Raw genomic sequence first — 15,838 nt, forward strand, 5'->3', positions numbered from 1 at the left:
AGGTGAGGGGGTCTGCAGCTCTGGGAATCGGCTTTATTTTTCTCAGGAGCCTCTGGTTGGGAGTCCTACAACCCCCAGAGGGCCTCTGTACCTGCCCTTGGTGACCGCATACACCCCTGTCTTCATTGTAAATTTGGTGACTTTTCGATGAGCACCCACTGTCCGCTGGTTTTCTGCGGTCTCCATTTCTGCTCTGTCCAGGGTGGAACTTGTCCCTTAAGGCATATAGTGCTTGCGTCACCCAGGATGGACCATGGTGACCGTGGGGCCCTCTTTGGTGCTAGGTCAGAGCTGCCCGCTACACTGAGCAGTTGAGGTGTGCCGTGATGGGGGAAGAGAGGCAGGGTCCCTGCCCAACCTCCTTCACCAGGGCAGCTGAGGCGCCCTGTTTCGTCTTGCCAGGCTGGCTCACTTTGGGGCTGGTGGGTTTGTCAGGCTGGAAATTGCTTTCTTCAACTAGAACAGAGAAAGAGGGGTTGGGGGGAGGGAGGATGTAGAAGAGGCTGAGAGTGGGGGTTCCAGTATTACCTGACTCTGCTCGGGGTTGATTCTGGGGTGAACGTTGAAGCCAGTGCCCCCCGCCCCCCGCCACTGCACAGATGGAACCATTGAGGTCCAGAGAATGGCAAGACTGGCCACTGGCCACAAAACAGTGGCCAGCCACTCTGGGCCAAGAAGTGGGGCTCATCAGAATCCAGTGAGACCCCTCTAAATTTAGATGGGAGGATACTGGTGCCCCCCCCCCTTGCCTCCCCAGCCTGCTAGGTCATGGTTCCTCTGCCTTGCTCCGCCCCTGGGACCCTCGTACCTCCACCCAAGACACGGAGCCTACAGCTCTGCCCCGGGACGTCACAGGCAGGGACTGAAGGTGCAGCAGCTCGAAGAGGTTGTGTGCCTGGAGGAGGGGTTGTTAGGAAACATTGGAGGACATGTGCTCGGCCCACCCCTCTAGCTTCAATCTCGCCCTGGCCTGGGGGCTGTGAGCTGAGGTGGAGCCCTGGCCAGGGCTCCGTCCCAGTGGTGCCCACCTGCCTGTCTCTGAGCCTGGGGAGGGTAGGGCGGCCGCGTGCATAGTGGTGGGTGGGAGACAGGACCTGGGCCTGCAATATCCACCATGACCACCAGAGGTCTCCAGAGTCCGCATAAGGGACCAAGGGCAAGGACGGGTTTATTTAAAGGGATCCAGGATCATCCAGCAGCACAGAGGAACTGAGGCCTCCCCCAGGCCCCCAGCCCCATGTGCCAGGCTCTGTTTTGCAGGGTGGGAGGGGATCAGCACTCAGAGTGATTAAGTAATGTGCCCAAGATCACACGAGGAGAATATGGTAGAGCCGAAACTGAGACCCACGTGTACCTTTATGCAAAGACACATTTTTAACTACTGTCTCTCTCCACCCAGAGGCTTCTGTTCCCCCAAGCTCTCCCTCTTCCCTTAGTCTTTGTGTCATCCCAAGAATCCTAGCAATAAAGGCTGGAGAGGACAAGGACTGCTGTGTCCATTCCGCAGATGAGGAAGCAGACCCAAGAGAAGGAGACGGAGCGTGCCAAGAAAGCTGGAGCCTAAGTTCCCCTCTTGGGCTCTTTCCCTCTACCCCACAGTCCTTGTCTGCCCGCATGCCCACATGCCCGCATGCCCCAACCCTCCCCACTGTCTCCCACTACCTGGTGCAGGGAGGTCTCCGGAGACAGCTGCAGGGTCACTGGCTCCACGGGACAGCCCCCAGCCAAGATGTCCTGGAGACATTGCTGGGGATGGTGGAAAAATCATGAGGGGCCTGGGCCAGCCACCCCTTCCTCCAGGCCGGCCCCCTAGAACCACCTTTCCCAGAGGCCCCCTCCCCTCACTACCCTGCTGACCACTCCCCATCCTGTACCCACCTGGTGTCCTGGGGCCCAGGAAGGTGGCTCAGCCTGGAGTGCCTGCACCAGGTGGGCCCTTTCCATGGTGCCCACCAGTATCTGGGACTCTGCACAAGTGGAGAGGGAGAGAGCCACATCAGGAAGAAGAAACTTACATTTGCTGGGCACCGACTATGTGCCAAGAACTGTACTGGGTGTTCTCGTGTCTCTCAGGAACCTACAGCAGCCTATGGGTCAGGAACTATTACCACTCATCTTACAGAAGAGGAAGCTGAGGCTCAGAGAAACAGAGAGGCTGATTGTCTTGCCCAAGGTCACTCAGCTTTTGATGTGGAGGCCTGGTAGTTGAGGGCAGCTGGGTGAGGCTGCCAGGGGGCCGGGAGGTTACCTGCCCACCCTGACCGCCCCTGTGGCGGGGCCTCAAGGCAAGAGCAGGTTTGGGAGAACTAGCGTGAAGATATCTGTGCATCACGGCCGGGCTTTGCCCCTCATTTCCCACAGGAAATGCACCGTGTGCTGAGGGCTTGGCAAGCCTCACTCCAGGCCATGACTGGAGCGGGCCCAGGTTTGAGGGGGCAGTCCTGGTAGTCTTCCTTCTTGCCAAGCAAAATTAAAACTTTACAGCTAGAAAAAACAAAAACAAAAAAACTTTACCACCAGAAAAACAAAAAACAAAAAACTTTACAACTAGAAACAAAAAAAAAACACCTTTACAACTAAATAGGTAAATACTCTCCCTTTAAACAACAACAACAATAAATAGCAACAACAGTAACAACTAAAGCTGTGTCTTAGGTGAGCGCCAGGGTCCCACAACCTGCGCCTGTGGCTCTAAGGGTACAAGTGGAGTTTGTCTTGGAGGCCAGTTCTGTCTTTGTTCCAGGAGGTGAAGCCTCTTCGGGGAGTCAGACATATGCAAGTATTTTCAAACGGGATATTTGGTGTATTCTGTGGGATAATGTTAAAAGTATCCCAGTTTGAGTGGGGAGAGGGCCTGGCATTTGGGGTGAGAACCTCCGACAACTCCATATTGCATTGGTCCCTATTTTCCAGGTCGGGAAACTGCAATTCTTAGAGCTTGAAGGGTTTGCCCAGGCTTCTGTTGCTCATAAATGACTTCATGGTCTCTTGGGGTGGGTATGGGGGTGACCCATGCAGTTGTGCAGGTTGCTTCCTGAACAAGGCACCTGCTGCAAGGATGAGTGGGCATCAAAATCCAGCTGTGCTATGCTTGCCAAGTGTGTACCTTGCCTTGTTTGCACATACGGGCTGGCGGTGGCCCGAGTGGACATAGCTGCCTCCCCCCGGCATGTCTTTCCCACTCTTACTGTACTTGTCCCAGTGGGAAATGATGCTCTAGCTAGATCCTTCCCCAAGATTCAGCTCGTGTGTCTTTTAACAAAGGTGCCCATCCATTTTCCTCTAAAGAGATGTCTTTCTCATGGCAACGGGGTTTCAAGAGAGGTGACTAAGCCAGGGAATGCTTGAAGGGGAGACCCTGGTAGTGTTCCCATCGTTTTATCCCCACTCCCAAGCACACGAGGACTGGTTTCTAAAGTTCCTAAAGGTATCCACAGAGTGCCTTACAAGCCCCCTCTCGTCTCTCATTTAAACATGTCAACCACCCCAAGTAGGGTGGTTGCTATCTCCATTTTACCAGTGAGGAAACCGAGGCTCAAAGAGGTGCAGTGACCCACCTGAGGTCACACAGTTGTAGAGAGAAGATTCAGATTCAGGTGCCTGACAGGTCCCATGCCCTGCTTTCCCTTTCCTGGACCTGAGCCCCCAAGGATGAAGAGAAAGGTCGAGGGAATGTCCCCTCCCCACCCGCGCTGCCCCCTTTTTGCCGGGCACCTGTGCTTTCCACCAGGAGGTACTTGGCCATGTCCGTGGAGGTCACGACCTTGACCACTTCCTCCAGCGGTGTGTCCTTGGCCACCGTGGTGATGGTAGTGTTCATGAAGTGCTCCACAGTCACACGGTGAGAGCTGAAGGCAGAAGGGCGCTCCCTTCAGGTCCCGGAGTGGCAGGATATCCAGACCCCAGGACGAGGCAGGGGTACCTGGTTCTTGGCTGTGGGCAGGCGCTGAGACATCCCTAGGATGAGCAACTAGGGTGGGGAGGAACTTGGCAGAACCCCAAGGTGGGGAGGAACTTGGGGACCGGCTCACCTACGGCCTGACTCTGGATTCCTAGCTCTCAAACCCCTGTCTCCCCGCCCAGACTGTCTCTGCTTCGGTCTGTTTTACTCGGAAGCCTTCCCTGAAAAATTTCATTTGAAGGAAAGTTTTGTGGCAAAATGAAAAAAAGGCTTTAAAGTTTGAAAATCACTGGAGTAGCCACCCCCGTTTTACAGATGGGGAAACTGAGGTCCGGAGCAAGGTGGCAGCTTGCACATGTTGGCAGCTGGGCCTTGGGTCTCAGAGACTCTCAGTCCTGCTTCTCTGGGAACAGAGGCTGCCAAGTGAGGACCTCAAAGCCTGATTCCAGCCCCCTGTGTCCCAGTCAGGACAGCAGACTCTTCCATACCACCCAGGTCCAAGGTCAGCCACAGTGAGGGTTTTGTGGGTTTTTTTTTTGGAGGTGGGGCCTCAGCCCAGCCCACCCAGACCCATCACCCCCATCAGCCAGCCCGAAGTGGGCACCTCTCACCTGATTTTCCGACCTCGGATCCACGGAAGGTATGGCAGCTTCTTGACAATGATGGTGCCGTCATAGAAGGAGGGCTGGAAGCTCTGGGCGATGGCGTTCGCTGCCAGCACGGCCATCAACACCGGCAACGCGTGCACTATCTGGCCGGTCAGCTCGAAGGCCAGCAGCGCCGTGGAGATGGTGTGGGTCACAGCCCCTGAGAAGGCCGCAGCCCCTGCAGGGGGCAGACCCAGGGCGGGGCGGCTCAGGCCAGGGGCCAGCCTCGTGCAGAGCGCAGAGCCACCCGGGGCTAAGGCCACGCGCTAGACGGCAGCTGTCCAGAGGCCACACGCTGGAGGTGCCCCGGTGGCTGGGCTCGGTGAGGGGGAGCATGGTAAGGGAGAGTGTGGGGCACCAGGGACAAGACGGGAGCCAGAGAGAGTCACGGGGGCTCAGGGAGGGGGCTCACGGGGAGGCGCAGTGACCGCCCCATGCCCCGCAGAACCACCGGCTGACCCCCCAGGTCCAGCCCAGCTCCGTCATGTCTCCCCGCCCAGGGCGGACTCAGCGCACTCACCTGCCAGGGCGTACCCTCCAGGCATAATGGGGTTGGTGACCCCTCCGGCTACGATGCCCTCAGGGAAGGCAACAGCCAGGGCCTCCCCGATGAGGCGCCCGATGGCAGCTCCTGGCCACAGAAAGCAGGGGGAGGGGGAGCCAGGCTGACCCGGCTCCCACAGCCCTCTGTTCCTGGGGACCAACCTCAGTACCCTCGGAGGAGGGAGGGGAGGGGCCAAGAGCCACAGCCCTGCCCCAGTAACCCTGAACCTCTCAGACCCTCAGAACCCCAGACTCACCGAAGATGAATATGGGCATGAAGTAGCCGGCAGGCATGGGGATTGTGGTGGCCAGAATCAGCATCCAGAACTGTGGGCGGTGGGAACCCAGCAGGGCAGAGGTCAGGGGCAACCGGACAGGAGTGGGCGAGAAGAGGGAATGGATGGGGGCACAGGGGAGTGTCCCGGGGGGAAGGGGGTCGCGCGGGCACGCGCCCATCGCCGGTGTCTGGTGTTGACCAGGAAGGCGCTGACCGAGGGCAGGAAACCCGTCCTGACAAAGTGCCTACTGTGTGCCTGGCACCGTGCCGAGGGCTTTCCTCTCTTCCTTCTCAACCTTCCCTCCGAGGCCGACACAGCAACCATTTTAAAGACGAGGCAACCGAGGCTCAGAGAACTGAAGCCACTTGGCCAGGGCCGCACAGCTGGCGGGAGTCAGATCAGGCGGGCCGGGCGGAAGAGGCCCAGGCCACGGACAAGCATCCCCCTCCCAGGCTGGTCTCCACTCTGTGCGCTCCCCTGGGGGCCCCCTGGCACCCACCTTCATAACCAGGAAGAAGGCGAGGGTCCCAAAGATGGTGAACCGTGGGTGGTACCACTCGAACCACAGGTTCTGGGGGTCGAGCTCCTCAGGCCACGGTGGGGATGAGTTCCGGGTCATCAGCGCCCATGAGTTGTTGTCGAACAGTGACTCCAGATGCTGCTTCATGGACAGCTGGTGCGGGGGACAGGTCGGTGAGGGGGCTGGGGGGCCCCTTCCTGCCACCCCCCCTGCCCTGCCCCTGCCCCGAGTCTTCCTCTGCCCTGTCCCGCCTCGGGAAGGGCTCTGACGTCCCAGAGCTGCGGTGTCCTCGTCTGGAACTCGAGGATGACCCACAGGCTTCCCCTTACGGGTGTGGTGGGGATTATGCGAGATGACGGGCACAAAGTGGGTGACGGATGGCGGGGGGTTCCCAGCCCTGCACCCCTTACCCGAGAAGCGATGAAGCGGCCCACGCCAGGGGGGTAGGTGATGGAAGCAAGAACCAAGGCGGCCAGGGCGGAATACAGAGGCTTGCTGTGGGGTGGGGGTGGAGGGGGCGGGTAAGCTCCAGTGCTGGCCCCAATCTTCCCCCCCGGAAGGGGAAAAGGACAAGAGCGGGACCCACCACCACCCTGGGGGCCGGATCCACTCCAGGGGAGGAACCCTGTGGGGGTCAGCCCCACCCCGCCCAGACGGAGCTCCCATCAGGCCACGGGGCCACGCGTGGCAGGCCTGGGGCAGAGGAGGCCGACTCTGAGATGCCAATGCCAGGGGGCGGGCAAGGTTTGGGGAGGACAGGGGCTCAGTTAGCCCTTCCAGCTCCATGGGAAAGTGGGCCTTCCGTGGGGGGTGCAAACTCAGTGACAGAGTGAGGGGTTGGTAGCCCAGCAAGCTGGGGGTGGTGGAGGGGTGGCTGAGGGGACCCGGAGAGGGGGTGTTAGGAGGGAACCAGGGCTCCATAAGTGGCGTGTGGGCTAGGAAGGTTTGGGGGGCTCTGTAGGAGGATGACAGTACAGAGGGTAGGGCTCTCTATAAAACAGATCAGGAGGCTGAGAGTAGGGGCCAGGGGGTTGTTCCCCCTGAGAGGTCCCCAGTCCCTGCCCAGAGCCTACCTGGTGGCCAGCAGTTTGGAGGTGACCCGGTTGGTCTTGACAAAACCAAGGAATGTTCGCTGACAGAAGAGGTAAGCGCAGCTCAGGATACCGCAGATGGCCCTGGGGAGGGGAGGGGAGTTCTGGAGCCCCAGCCCGGAAACAGGGTGGCAGTTCAGGCCTGGGGGGGGGGGGAGGCCCCCAGTGGGGGGCACTCACTCACCCCAGGGCCACAAAAAAGAAGATCTCTGGCAGGTCGAAGGGGACATCCACCCTGAAATTGGTCTTGTAGAGGGAGGTGATGGTCTCTGGGGAAGGAGGGGAATGATCAGGGACCACGCTCCTACCCCAGCCAAACCCCAGTCCCAGCCTCAACAAACAGGCATGGGGGTCGTGCCAAGTCCTGCCCCCCACGAAGTACCCTTTCCTGGCATTCAAGGCCCCAACAACCAGCCTTTGCCTCTTTGCTCACTGTGCCGTCTTGTACTCTCAGGGCCCCCATCCTTCATGCCCAGTACAGGTCAGGAAGGAGAGGGGAGAGGGAGAAAAGAGGGAAAGAGGGGAAGGGGGGGAAGGGACGAGGAGGGAGCCGGGCCTGGGGTCAGGTGGTCTGATGGGGACTCACCCTGCTCGCTGTTGAAGACTGCCAGGAGGCGGAACATGAAGGCCCCGCAGGTGGCAGCGAAGAAGCCCCTCCAGTAATCCCAGACAGAGAAGTGGGAAGACATGACCTCGATGCTGAACAGGACGCCTGAAGGTGATGCTGAGCTTAGAGCCCCACCCCCACCCATCCCAGCACCCTGAGCCCGCCCGTCCTGCTCTCCTCTCTCCTCCAGGCCTGCCCTCTCTCTTCGGTCCTGACCTGAAGTGAGGAAGGGCAGGCAGGAGCCCAGGGAAGACGCCTGTGTGGGCCCTCTGGGCCATCCCAATCCCTCCAATAGCCCTAGGGGGTGGGGCCATTATGGTCCCCATTTTATAGACAAGGAGGTGAGTCTCAGAGGGCCGACCCCACCAGCCCAGGGTCACGCAGGGAAGCTGGATTTCAAACCCGGGTCTGCCTGGCGTAACCCTGAAGTGTCTCAATAAACACGTCCACCCCACCCAGGGGTGGCCGTGCCCTCAAAAGTCTGCTGTAAGAACCAAGATCTCAGCTGGCCCCCATCCCTCCTGCAGGTCCCTCAGCTGGACACAGGAGTGAACGGATCAGTCCGCAGCGGTAGGGGACAGGAGCGGTGTGTGGGGGCCCCGGGGTGCAGGGAGGGGTGCGAGGGAGGGTCTCACCGCTGAAGGGCGCTGCAAACACTGTGGCCACACCCACCGCGGCCGCTGCCACCAGCATCTCGTTCTGCTTGCTCTTGTTCTGTGCGAGAGGGGATCCGGGGGGATCCGGGGCTCAGAGTCAGCCCCCACCCTCCCCTCCTTCTCGTCCCTCCAAGGACGGCCCTCCCTGACTCCCTTACCTCAGGCTCCCCAATGGCCTTGGTGTGCACACGGCCCAGGTAGGCAGCGATCATCACAGACAGGTGCACAAAGGGGCCCTGGGGGGGGGCGGGGGGGCGCCGTGGGCACAGAGGCGGGGCTTGCCTCTGGTAGGGGGCGTGTCAGAGTCCTAGCCCCTCCCCCTCGGGCCCAGGGTTAGGGGGAGGGGGGGCTCAGAGAGAGCCTCATCCAGGCCCGCATGGATACCCGTCCACACCCTTCTTCGTTTCCCGGTTCTTTTGTCACACGCTGGGGACCCAGCCCGTCTCCTCCCCAAGACTGAGCCCCTGAAGGCAGGCATCGGCCTGAGTCCCCGCTGACCCGGCTTCTGTGGGGCCCCGGGGGAGAAAGGCAGAGGGGGCGGGGCGGGGTGGGAATGCTCTGCCCATACCACTTTGCCCAGGAAAAGGGTGCTGCCAGTGGCCAGGGTGCAGGTAAGGCCCACGACCTTGGCCCCGAAGTTCTTAATATCCAGGTAGTCCTCCAGCACCACGCCTGACAGAATAGTCTTCAGCTCTGGGATTCCAGAACCTTGGCAGGGGATGGACAGGGGGGCAAGAGGAGGCACAGTCTCCAGATTAGACTCAACACTTCACCCTGCGCAAAATGTTCCACGCCGTGAACCTGTCGGGTCCTCCAAAACCCTGAGTTGGGATGTGCAAATTCATTTGCAGAGGTGAGGGTCAGAGAGGGGGACGTGAGCTGCCCGTGTCGTTCCCGCTGAGCCTGGCAGACAGCTCCGGCAAGGTGGGGGGAACCCAGGACAAGAAGCTCAGGCCACCCGCGGATGTGCCCCTGGAGCTCCCCAGCGCTGGCCTGGAGCTGGAGGCAGAGCTGAGAGGCCCTGGGGGAGCTGTGCCCCTCCTCCCTGGGGAACCCGCCCCCAGGGCTCCCCGTCACCACCCAGAAGAGCCCTAAGAAAGGAAGCAGAGCCAGCAGTGAGCCAAGAGTCCAGATCTGGCCTTCTCGCTGTGTGACTCTGGGGCAGTGACACGACTCCCCTGAGCCTGGCCTCCCTGGCTGTGAAATGGGGTCACTGCTTCTTGCCTCCCCCCATCAGAAGCCGCGAGGGACAGGAAAAGGCTTTGGCACGAGGCTCCGCGGTACAAAGCACACAGGCAAATGGCTCACCTCCAGAGAAGGGTGTGATGCTCTGGCTGAAGCCAGAGGAGAAGGAGACCAGGGCCACAGGGTACACAGTCCAGGAGAGATACCGGAGCAGGTGGCTGTCTCCAATCTCCCGGTAGAGCCACTTGTGTGCTGGGGACACCCGGGAGTCAGGGAGCCATCACAGCCCTCAGGTGTCCCCCGACCAGGAAGTGGAGGCTCAAAGAGGGGAGGCCCGGGGCCACCCGGGGAGCAGCAGATCCCCAAATGGAGGGAGACGTAGGGCCCTGGGTCTATATTCCAGTGTCGCCACTCCCTAGCTGAGTGACCTTGGGCAAGTGACTTAACCTCTGTGAGCCTCTGCTTCCCCGTCTGTCAGATGGGCTAGCAGTGGGACTTCCCTCCCAGGGTCATTGTGAGAAAGCTCTCAGATGATGGCCGGGGCATGTGCGTAGCAGGTGCTCAGGAGAGCCCCTGAGCAAGTCCATCGGAGGGGTGTTAGAACCTTCCTGCCCCCTTATCCCGGTTCCTGGGAGATCTCAGGGTGCAGAGAGCCTGCTGAGGTGTGGGAAAAGAAAGGTCTGGTAGCCTGAGCAAGTGCCCTCGCCCGGAGCTACTGAGCCGAGAGCAAGGAGGGAGGGAGGAGAAGAAACAGGGGCAGCAAGAACAGGTGGGCAGAAGCTCGGAGGACGAAGGGCTCTTGGGCACATGCGGGCCTCTCTTGCTCATCGTGCAGATGAGGAGACTGAGGCCCATAGAGAGGCAGGAGCCTGCCCAGGGTTGCACAGCACATCAAGAGCAGCGCCTGCACAGACCCAGGCCTCCTCCCTACCCGGAGCCTTCCTCCACCCGCGATGCACCTGGCGGCCCATGTGGCATCCCGAGAGCGTGCGTGGAAGCCTGTGTCCAGAGCAGGAGTGCGTGCCAGGGAGGGGTTACCTCTGACCACGCGCCCGATAGCGAAGTTCATGGCGTAGCTGATCAGGGCCATGAGCACCCCGAGGGTCATCAGGAAGTACCAGTCCTCCCCGACGCGGAACAGCTTCTGCTTCAGCCACTCCAGGCCCCCTGGGGCAGGGGCACTGGGTCATAGCCCGGGACAGGGGTGGGGCAAGCACGGCCCCTTCCCTGGAGGCCTGCTCAGGCTCAGGGCAGGGAGGCCAGGGGCAGTGTGGGGCTGGGGCCACGTGGTCAAGCCCAGGGTAGCCCAGAAGGGGGTCTGCACACGAGGGGCAGAGCAGGAACTTGGACAAGTGAAGGTGGCCGCACGGTGGGCCCTGGCGGGGTACAGAGGCCTGGCACCCTCCCCACCCACCCCCCACCCACACTGGACACTCATGGAAGAATGATGGAGCAGCAGGGGGTGGGGAGTGTGTGCTGAGAGCCACAGCCTTCTCCAGTGTCTCCGCAGGGCCCACAGCTTACAGAACACAAGGGGCTAGCAGGACCCCTCCATGTCTCCAGACCCGTGGGGCCATCCTACAGGCCGCACCGGTGTCAGACCAGGCAGCACCCACTGGGCCCGGAGCAAAGCCCCCAGTATAGCCATCAGGCCTTGGGACCTGCTCTCCCCAAAGGCAGACAGCAGACATCTAGCACGTCTGACCCATAGGCAAAGGGACAGGCAGACAGATCCCTTCCCTCCCGGCCGCCCAGTGATTGTGGGCACATCAAGGCAGGGCAGCTCTTGGACTTCAAGGTGGGTGGGGGAGGTGGGGTCTGGGTAGGTAGGGGTGATGTCCTGAGGGGTCTTCGACAGGGAGAGGAAGGGACCTAGCTCTCACCTCGAATGCCTCTGCGGATGCGGGGACACGGGCCCCATAGCTCCTGAAGAGTCACAGGGCTCCCCGAGGAGCCCTCACGCAGCCCTACCAGCTCTTCCATCGGGTCCCTGAGCAGACAGACAGACAGACCCTTGGTAAGCTTCTCCAGTGGCTTTGCCCTGCCGCTTGGCCCTTCCAATGCCCCTACTTCCCAGATAAAAAGGAGAAGCGTTTTCCTGTTTGCATGTGTGTGCATGTGCGTGTGTGTGTGTGTGAAGTTACCAGGAGGGGACATAGGTCTGCTGTGCCCTCATCACTAAGGGGGTGCCACCGAGGGTGCGGGGTGGGGACCGGGGTTCCTAACTGTGCCCTCTGTGTCCAGTGGCATGTTGATCAAGGCAGGACCCCAAGCCTCAGAACTCCCTTCCCCTGCTTGGACACAGCTCCTGCTTGGCTCCTTCCACTGCTCAGAGCAATCTCCTTGCCCCGCGGAGTCACTCTGTGGGGTCCCCAGGGGCTGCTCTGACTCCCCCTGCCCATCCCTGAGCCCCCCTCTCCTCTGCTCAGGCCACAGAGGCAGGTAAACCGCAGGTGCTGAAGGAAAGCCCGTGAGGATTGAAACGAGGTGCTGGCCCCCTGCCCCCCAGCCTCCTGCCCCAGCCCGACCTGCCCTGGCCCAGCTTCCACCCAACCCAGGCCCCGGCTCCACACCCAGCAGCCCCTCACCTCTGTCCGTTGGCCCTGCTGCGGCCCCAGCCAGCCCTCCTCTAACAGAGACACCTCTGCCTGCAGCCCAGATGCACCTGAGCAGGTCTGCGTTCCACCAATCAACATCCTAGGCCCCCCTCCCTCCCCGCCCTGCCCGGGTTTACCGTGGCCATTAAGAATGTCCTTGACAAACCAACCAGAACTGCCCAGGCCGGTTGAGCCGTGCAGGCCAGAGCGGCCAAGGGGGACCAGGAGCAGGAGCTTCCCAAAACCCAGGACAGCCACACGGAGGGTGGCACTCAAGCACGCTGCAGGTGCCTGCTGTGGGCTGGGGGACACGGGAGAGAGAAACTCCTGCACACCAGCAGGACAGGGAGGGGTCATCTGCGGGGGGCTGAGGGTCAGGGCCCTGGATTCTCAGATCGGGGCATGGAAAGGGTTTAAAAAAGCAGAGAAGAGGGGTGCCTGGGTGGCTCAGTCGGTTAAGTATCCGACTCCTGATTGGGGCTCAGGTCATGATCTCATGGTTCGGTTGGTGAGATTGAGCCCCGCGTCAGGCTTGGGGCTGACAGCATGGAACCTGCTTGGGATTCTCCCTCTGCCCCTCCCCCACTCGCTCTCCTCTTTCTCTCTCTCTCTCAAAATAAGTAAATAAACTCAAAGAAGCAGCAGCAGCAGAGAAGGGAGAGGGGAGAAAGCCAGTGGAGCTGGAGGAAGACCTTGGGCAAAGGCGAGGGGCCCCATTGCTGCTGTCCCCTGGCTGTGCCAGGCTCTGTGCTCAACCCTCCCCCAAACCCGTGAGCGCTCACAGAAACCCAGCGAGGTGGGAGGTATTATCCCATTTTAAAGAAATTGGAGTCTCTGGGGGGTGATGCTTCCACTCCAAGGTCACAGACACTGAGGGCAGAGCCAGAATTCCCAACCAGGTTGGTCAAACTCCAGCCCACACACTCTCCACTGCCCACCTTGCTCGGAGATCGGGGGTTGGGGACAGACCTCCAAGCTGGAGCAGGGGCAGCGATTTGGGGCACCACAGACCCCCGAGGCCTGGGGAGGAACTTGAACTCGATCCTCACATCCGGCCCTTCTGGTCTCAGAAAACTGCCCTCTCAAACTATAATGCTGAGTGAAAGGCACAGACGGTCCCACCCCAGCAGAGGGTAGGACTGAGGGCACGAGGGACATGGTGAGGGAACAAGGTTATGTGCCTGCCACATGCCAGGCCCTTCATGTTTGCAACACTGTTCATCCTCCCACGGCCTTATGAATCAAGGGCGGTATCACCATTTCACAGCCTCTGATCGAGGATCAGAGAGGTGCCAGCACGTGTCTAAAGTCACACAGCAGAGGCTGAACCCAGCCCTAGACTGCCTGGCTTCCCCCCTCCCTGGAGTTCCTTCAGTCCCTGTGGCTTTAATCAGCCAGGGCAAGGGTTTGAGCACAAAGCAATAGATTTGGGTCTGATGCCGCTTTTGGAAAGATTTGGGCAAGAGATTTGGGGTAACTGCCCTCCCTCCCCCCCCCCCCCCCCGCCCCCCCGCCAGACAAAGCTCCTCTGTGAAAATCATCATGGCCCTTCCGCGACGTGTTAAAATCCTGGCACCCTGAGCTGCTCTCTGCCCCCGGATGCCTGGCCAAGTCCATCCAAAGTAGGAGCACGTGTGCCTGTCGTGGGAGGTGGTGGGAGGTGGGGTGCGGGCTTGTTGTTCTGCCTGGACCTGGTGGGCCTGGGCCCGCTGTCACCTTGCTGCCACAACCTGCTGACTCTGTACAGTAACAGGAAAACTGTTGAATAGGCTACAATCCCACAGCCGGCATCGGCCGGGCCAGCCTCACCTCCCAGCCCTGGGAGCACCAGGAAGCTGGGGAAAGGGCAGCAAAGTCCCTCCAAAAGGCATTTTCCTGCGTCATGTCCCAGCAGCAGGTGGGGGGTGCCAGAACAGCTCTGCCACCCCCATTGGTCCCTCACCACTCGGAGCCTCGGTGTCCTCTTCTGCCCCAGGAGGAGTCATGGGCGCAGGGGGCTCTCTCTGCCTCATTCATCGTGAGTCCCCCAGAGCTAGAACGGTGCCCCCCACATAGTAGGTGTTCAATAAATTCCTGCTGAGTGATGAGTGGTTTCCAAACACAGGCCTGAGGGCTGGCTGTGTGGGGACCTGATGGGAACAGATTCCTGGTCCCTTCCCAAGACCCCAAATCAGAATCTTGGCACACAGAGGGAAGAGTCTGTGTTTGTCAAACGTTTCCCCCCCCCCCCCGGATGGTTGGGATGCCCTGGTAGGTTTGGGATTCGAGGTTCTGGATCATCTCTGAAGTTCCTTCTATCCCTGTGATCTGGAGGGAGAGCATTGCCAGAGACAGGGGAATAGCCTTGATGACCTTTTGAGGTCCCCCCTGGCCACTGAAGTCAGTAGATCCAGTACATTCATGGGCGATGCCTCAGAGATAGGAGGAAGGGGAGGAGGAACGGTGGGCGGGGGTGGGTAACGAGATCTGAGGTCCAGGAGCAGTGACTCAGGCCCTCAGCACCATGACCTTATGTCTGCATTTAGCCACTGGCTCCTGTTCCCCTGGCGGGCGGCAGGCTTCTGGGCCCCCCACCCCCGCCCCTACCCTCTTTCCATCTCTGCCTCGTGCCGGTAACTTCCTGGCAGCCCTAGTGGAACCCCTCGGACAGGATGGGTGACACGGGCCCAGCAGTGATCTCCACCACAGTGACAGACCCCTCTCGCCCCAGCCGCCACTCAGCTCCCGGCTACACCCTGAGCCCTAGGTTGCCCCTGCTGCACATACCCCACCAGCAGCAATAATCACCCCAGATGGAGCCCCTCCCCCAAAACGGACGATGTTCTGTGGGAGCCAAAGCAAAGGAAAACAGTCGCCACCTTCAGGAGCCCCCAATCTGGTGGGGAGAGAGGCAGACCCCTGCACCAGGGGAACCACCAGTCTGAGGGCGGGGGGTGGGGGGGTGAAAACACAGCAGAGAAGTCACAGCCCCAGGAAGACCATATCAGAGTGCCAGGCGCTGGGGTGGGCATCTGGGCAAGGGCCCCAGTGTGGCTGCAGCAATCACAGAGGCCTTCACGGAGGAGGAGGAATCCGAGCCGGTCTGGGCAGGAAAGGCAGGATCTGGAGACAAGAACAGAAACCCCACACTGTAGCCTGGGCAGTGCCCACCCCCCCAGAATGGCCTCTCCTGCTTCACCTACTGGCCCTGCATGATGTCAGTCCTGGCTCGGCTGAGCCGTGGGTGGCCAGAGAGGGGTTTCTGGAGCTTCTGGGCTAGCCTGTCTCCATACACATACGGTCAGGTCACCCCAGCCTCCTAGAAGGCTTTGAATCAGACCCATCTGGCCAGCTCTGCCACTTACCCACGTGCAAGCCCCACCCTCTCCGCGAGGCTCCGCTTCCCTGCCTATAAAATGGGAACAGCACCTCTTTCCTGAGCTGTGGGGAAACCATATGGGGCCATGCTGGAAAGCTCACAACAGGGAGGCACTCCAGAAGTCAGAGCTAGAATAATGTCTTCGGGAATTCTCGTTTACCTCTAACCGAAACCCCTCCCACTGCGGTCCTCAGCATCTCCATTGAGCTGGAGGTCAAGTGAACAGTTCCCAGAATACAACATGATAGAACTTTTTTTTTTTTTTAAGCAGGGTTCATGCCCAGCACGGAGCCCAAAACAGGATTTGAACTCACGACCCTGAGATCAAGAGTAAGATGCTTAACTGACCGAGGCATGCAGGCACCCCCACCTTCTAAATCTTTAAGGACAATTACCAAATTATCCGCCCTCCTCCCCTGAGTCCTAGCCCAACACCCCACCCCAGCCAAGGACCG

General features: G+C 60.3%; 1 protein-coding gene across 1 annotated transcript; it reads right to left on the minus strand.

The window, feature by feature from the left end:
- Positions 1-19: 19 nt before the first annotated feature.
- On the minus strand, positions 20-12,087 carry CLCNKA (chloride voltage-gated channel Ka). Its single transcript, XM_053898919.1, has 20 exons — positions 12,017-12,087; positions 11,312-11,418; positions 10,467-10,595; positions 9,552-9,680; positions 8,812-8,951; positions 8,402-8,479; positions 8,223-8,301; positions 7,567-7,692; positions 7,165-7,249; positions 6,963-7,064; positions 6,300-6,384; positions 5,869-6,042; positions 5,349-5,418; positions 5,069-5,179; positions 4,513-4,726; positions 3,715-3,848; positions 1,879-1,967; positions 1,663-1,746; positions 809-895; positions 20-456 (listed from the first exon to the last, which is right to left on the minus strand). The coding sequence occupies exons 2-20, from the start codon at positions 11,409-11,411 to the stop codon at positions 409-411; spliced, it is 2,064 nt and encodes a 687-aa protein (XP_053754894.1). The 5' UTR covers positions 11,412-11,418; positions 12,017-12,087; the 3' UTR covers positions 20-408.
- Positions 12,088-15,838: the final 3,751 nt, after the last annotated feature.

This window comes from Panthera pardus, unplaced genomic scaffold (genome assembly GCF_024362965.1).
Source record: "Panthera pardus isolate Hobbes unplaced genomic scaffold, ASM2436296v1 HiC_scaffold_11, whole genome shotgun sequence".
Lineage (NCBI taxonomy): Eukaryota > Metazoa > Chordata > Mammalia > Carnivora > Felidae > Panthera > Panthera pardus.

Bases quoted from the DNA above. Each gene is read 5' to 3' on its own strand.
- CLCNKA (XM_053898919.1), bottom strand. From the start codon at position 11,411: ATGGAAGAGCTGGTAGGGCTGCGTGAGGGCTCCTCGGGGAGCCCTGTG. The intron at 10,596-11,311 runs GTGAGAGCTAGG...CCCCTGCCCCAG, and splicing joins CATCCGCAGAGGCATTCGAG to GGGGCCTGGAGTGGCTGAAG. The intron at 8,952-9,551 runs GTGAGCCATTTG...TCCCCTGCCAAG, and splicing joins CATCACACCCTTCTCTGGAG to GTTCTGGAATCCCAGAGCTG.